At 37.9% G+C, this 5,216-nt stretch overlaps 1 protein-coding gene across 1 annotated transcript; it reads left to right on the top strand.

Moving 5' to 3' along the window:
* The first annotated feature begins 1,524 nt into the window (after window positions 1-1,524).
* LOC110919448 (stress response protein nst1-like) lies at window positions 1,525-3,183 on the top strand. The gene is made up of 4 exons (XM_022163713.2): window positions 1,525-1,560; window positions 1,611-2,496; window positions 2,554-2,567; window positions 2,950-3,183. The coding sequence occupies exons 1-4, from the start codon at window positions 1,525-1,527 to the stop codon at window positions 3,181-3,183; spliced, it is 1,170 nt and encodes a 389-aa protein (XP_022019405.2).
* Window positions 3,184-5,216: the final 2,033 nt, after the last annotated feature.

Below are 5,216 nucleotides of genomic sequence, written 5' to 3'. Positions count from 1 at the left end.
CAGTTGGAAAGAGATAAGACGAATGATTTGTTGACACTGTATCACATGGATAATGAATTGTTGAAGCAATTGGCAAGATATCATCCGAATCATCCAGAGCCATCATTTGTAGTTGAATTCTTTGGCTTCATTAAAGATAAAAATTATAAAGATCCAGATCCAGTTAATCATCAGAACTGGAGGAATGAAGCAGAAGGAAAGAAGTTGGTTGTGTTGATGAGCTGAAAATTCTTGAGAATTTCAGAGAATCTCGCAGCGAATGGTTTTTGAAAGAGAGGAAAAAGAAGAAAGGCAGGAAAACAACACCAAAAGTTCAAACTGAAGAAAGCTGTTGTTTGCTTGTTGATGAACCTGATGAAGAGGAACCAGAACCAGAACCTGAAGTAGAAGCTGAAGCTGAAAATGAAGCAGAAGCTGAAACTGAAGTGAATGTGGGAGTTGATGTTCGTTTATCTCCTAATTCTGAAAGATTGTTGAAAGAGCTTAATGCATTTAATGCTCAGAAAGAAAAGGCAACTGGTGAGAAAGAAGGTGACGATGGTGATAAAGACTCTTCGAGTTCATCCGATGAAGAAATTGATGAGACAGAGCGAGCAAAGAAAATTCAAGCTGAGATTGCTAAAAGAAAAGCAGCTGAGAAAAAGGAGGAGAGAGGAGAAAGAGGATGAGGTGTATGTTCCATCACCTGAGGATGTAATAGAATCTCAAACACCTCCTTCTGGTGGAAGAAAGAAAGCAGGTGCAAGGAAAAGTGTTGTATCTCCAAGAGCAGCGAGACAAAAGTTAAAGCTGATTATTAGAGCACCGAAACGTACTCCAAAAACCAAACAACCTACACCACCACCATAACCACCACCTGAACCATCACCACCAGAATCACCACATCAAACACCACCAAGACAACCATCTCCTATACAATCACCACCACATCTTTCACCACCACATATTCATACTACTACACCATCACAAGAACAATCTTTACTTACTTCACTACAAATATTCCAAACACCACCTTCACAACCATATATTCAAACCACACCTGGTTCTTCTGGCTACAAATCTTTTCCAAATATTCCAACAGAAGGTATTTCTCTTAAAGAAATTGGGGATTTCAATTTTGCAAGTGATATGCAAGTAAAGAATGTTGAAAAGAAAGTTGATGCAGTGTTGGTTGAAAACAAAAGATTGGCAGATCGTGAAAAGATTCTTGAAATGCGTGTCAAAAAAGTTGAGTCTGAAAACAAGTCTTTGCTGAAGAAAATAGAAGCAGATCAGACTGAAATTGATATTTTGAAGGTCAGAGCAGTAGAGTTGGAGGAAGAAAAGGCACGTAGAGACGAACAGAACAAGTACTTTGAACTGAAAAACAAAGAACTTGGAGCTGCCAAAGCAGTGAAAGAACATGAGTTGTATATGATGAACAAAATGATTGAAAATATACTCGGGAAGTCAATTGAATAGAGGTTTGAGGAGATAGAGGTTGAAGAATTAAGGGCAAAACGCCAAGTTGAAATTGATGCCGAAATGAAGTATAAAGGAAAAGGTGTTGAAGGTTCTGAAGTTGCAGAAAGATCAATAGTTTTATCTACTAATCCTGAGCTCCTATTCAGAATCCTGTTCCTATATCTGCTGTGTCAGCTATCTTTGAAGAAGATGTGTTACTTGAAGATATTACTGCTGAAGATGATGAAGAGGATGATGACGAAGAGGATGACGATGAAGGGGATGATGATGAAGGGGATGATGATGAAGAGGATGATGATGAAGAAAAGGTATTCTCTGCTAGCAGTCACAGTGATGACGATGGTAATGATGATGATGACGATCAGGGTGGTACGGGTGTTACTGTTACTGAAGCATCAAAAGAGCAAAATGTTGATGATTTAATGCATGATGATGCAAATGAAGATCATGATGATGATGCTGAAAGTGAGGGGGAGCAAGTGAATGATGAAAACGTTGATAAAGTTGAAAAGTTAATTTTACGTTTAGAGCCTGATGTAGAGGAAGGTGAATACAGGCATACGTATACAATGACTGATATTAAAGAAATGACACCTATGGTAGATCCTGATTTCAAGTTCAATTTTGAAGAAGAATTGAATGCTTTCGATATCAACCAACAACCTGAGTATGAATACACGTATGTTGAAGAGGCAGACGTTTATGACAGGGTTGAGGTTGAGGATTGTACAGATGAAGAGAATGTGAATGAAGATACTTCAGAATTTCCAACTCTGGTTGAATTCTTTAGTGAAGAGAATAGAGATGAACTGAGAAGGAAAGTTGCTGAAATTTTGAAAGATAAAAACTTTGACGGAACGACAAAAGACCCACAGAAAGAAGAAAGAAAGAAGTGGTTCCGTAAAGATACAGAAAGGAAGTTCAAACGTCCTTTGAAGTTTTACAAAAGAGATAGAGATGTTTCGCTGGGTGATATCATTAGCTGGGGTTTTCTACCTCATGTTAATGCATATGCTATTCGAAGAGAATACGGTGTGTAGTATTTTGAACGTCTGTATGATATTATGTCCCTACCTTGGTGGGATGTAGAAGAGTTGTCTAAGGTAAGAACATTGGGATATCAAATCAGAAAGAATGATGTGCCTATGTGGGGAGTGATCAAGTATGAATCGTTGAAAACTTCAAGCACTGGAAGCCACATTACCCAAAGAAGGTGAGAAGAGTTAATCCTGAAACTGGTAATGAAGAGACGATACTGCATGTGAAAAAGCCAAGAGTGATAAAAAATATTCATGTGCCGAGAATTGAACAAGATTTCTATAAGGGTTTTGTATGTTGGGTATACAGTTGTATTTCGACTGAAGCTGTGATTACCTACAGGGCAGAGAATGAAATTAGAGAAATCTTTGTGTATGATCCGCTGTGGCTGATGAATTGTTCTGCGAAAGACATCGAATTTTTGTTGTGTCTGTTTGTCTTCAAAAGGGTATCAATGCTGAAAACAAATGGAACTCAAAGTGGCGAAAGATTGAAGAGGAAAAGAAGTTAAAGAGAGAGAAAGAATGGAAGGCACAAGAAGATAAAGACAATATGCTGAGACATACTCTAAACCAGAGAATGGCAGCTAAAGAAAAGCAAGCAGTGGAACCGAATGAGAAGCTTAGGAAGATGTTGGCACGAAAACCTAAGCAGAGGGAAGAAACTTTCAAGTCGCTGTGAAGATTGTTTTGAAGACCAGACTAAAGACTCCGGCTATATCCAAGGGGGAGTTTGTTGGTGCACGATGTCTACAATCTACGTCTTGTGTCTAGGTCATAATGTATAGGGGTCTTAATGTCAAAAATGTAAAGTTAAGGGGTAGTTTTGTAATTTCGCATGAAAGATGTATGTTCTAATTCCGCGCGGAATTACTTAAGGTAATTCAGCATGAACTGAGATGTTATAGTTTCGTGCGGAATTAGAACAGTATATATATGTGTGTTTGCTATCTCATTTGGTACGGAATTAGTCGCATAGCCACGAAGTGCTGCCAAAATTCTGCCGTGTAATCAAGTTGTTTTATGAATGAGAAAGCTTTGTTAAAGTGATATCTCTATTTTCTACTCAATTCTCTCTGATTCAACATTGTTTGTTTGTTTCGGCCACTCAAACAGTGGTGTATTGACTTTAATTGACTCACTTGATCGTCAAATCGATCCTGCAACACGGTTGATGAAAAAGAGTATATCTTCAATCGAAAAGCCGTTGATGATTTTAATGTAGTGAAAAAGTTGAGAGAAGAGACCTACAAGTCAACTTTTGTCGAGTATGACAAAAGAATTTGTTACCGTTGCAATGAGATTTGTCATATGGCCAAGCAGTGTGTTAAAAAGTTTGAGAAACCAGTTTTGCAAAAATCCAAACCTAAAACTCAAACTGATGTTAAGGGTAAAAAACCCATGGTTTCCCCCATTCGAATTTTCAAAAGAGGTGAATCGTTGAAGTCTGAAGAAAAGCCGAAATTAATCTTTGAGATTGGCGAATCTTCGAAAACTCGAAAGACTTCAAAGATTTATCCGAAGATGAAAATTTTTTAAAACCAATCATGGGTGGCAAAACCAAAACAGTCAGTTGAAGAGAGGAAGATGGAAAATGTTTTGAAAACTGAATCAAAAATTTTTGAAAATGATGTTGATAAGCTTGAATTTGAACTTGACAAGCTGCTTGAGGAATTTCCACCAATTAAGAAGGAAGATTTAAAACCAAAAGTCAAAACTGATGTTCCAAATGTCATCGTTAACATTCCGAAAGTTGATGTGTCATGTGATCTTGTGTTTGGCAGTGTTCCAAAGGTAAAGAAATCATGGGCTTCATTGTTTGAATGAATTTTTCTATGATGTATGCAGGGGCTTCCAAGGTCAATAATCTCGAAGTGGATCATGGACAGCGGGGCTTCAAGGCATATGACGGGAATGCTGGCTTTGCTTTATGACGTCAAATCTATCAACGGAGGATATGTTGGATTTGCAGGGAATCAGGGTGGTAGGATAGTCGGTGAAGGGACTCTAACAAATGGAGTGGTTACGTTTGACAAAGTGAACTATATCATCGAACTTGAAAACAATCTGCTGAGTATCTCACAGATTTGTGACAAGTCTTTTACAGTACACTTTACTAAAAATGAATGTTTAATCATAAAACCTGGTTTTAAAATTCCCGAGGAGATGGTGTTGATGTGAGCTCCATGAGAAAACTGTGACAACCCGAGTTTCCAAGATTCTATCTTCGCATTAATTGCACGTTAATTGTTTAGTTGTTTACTTACACGACTTGCTTGTCTTGTAATTGTACACGTTGGATTATATGTTGAGATGTTTGTTTGATATGTTATCTATTCAATATGATTAAAGTGTTTGGTTACATGAACTTGTAAACTGTTTGAGATTAGGAACTATACCTGACGAAACAAGGAGTTTCGCCATTAACCACTTCGACGAAACAGAGGAGTGTTTTGCCGTCCTTATCTCGATGAAACGAGGTGTTTCGCTGGCCCAATGTTTCGCCGAAGCCCATTAGGGGCCCAGTACTTTACGCGTATATTTAATATGTATTGCTATTTCATTCGTCACACTATTAGCAAATTGCACACCCTAGAAGTTCCCCTCTGTGCAACGACAACCATCATCTCTCACCATCCTTCCTTTCGAATTCTTGTTGGATCACCTAGTAACCGGTTAGTGTATAAATAAAAATTGTCTGATTCAACTTTACAT

The sequence above is a fragment of the Helianthus annuus genome, chromosome 16 (assembly GCF_002127325.2).
Source record: "Helianthus annuus cultivar XRQ/B chromosome 16, HanXRQr2.0-SUNRISE, whole genome shotgun sequence".
NCBI lineage: Eukaryota > Viridiplantae > Streptophyta > Magnoliopsida > Asterales > Asteraceae > Helianthus > Helianthus annuus.
This window is presented reverse-complemented; position numbering and strand designations above follow the sequence as displayed.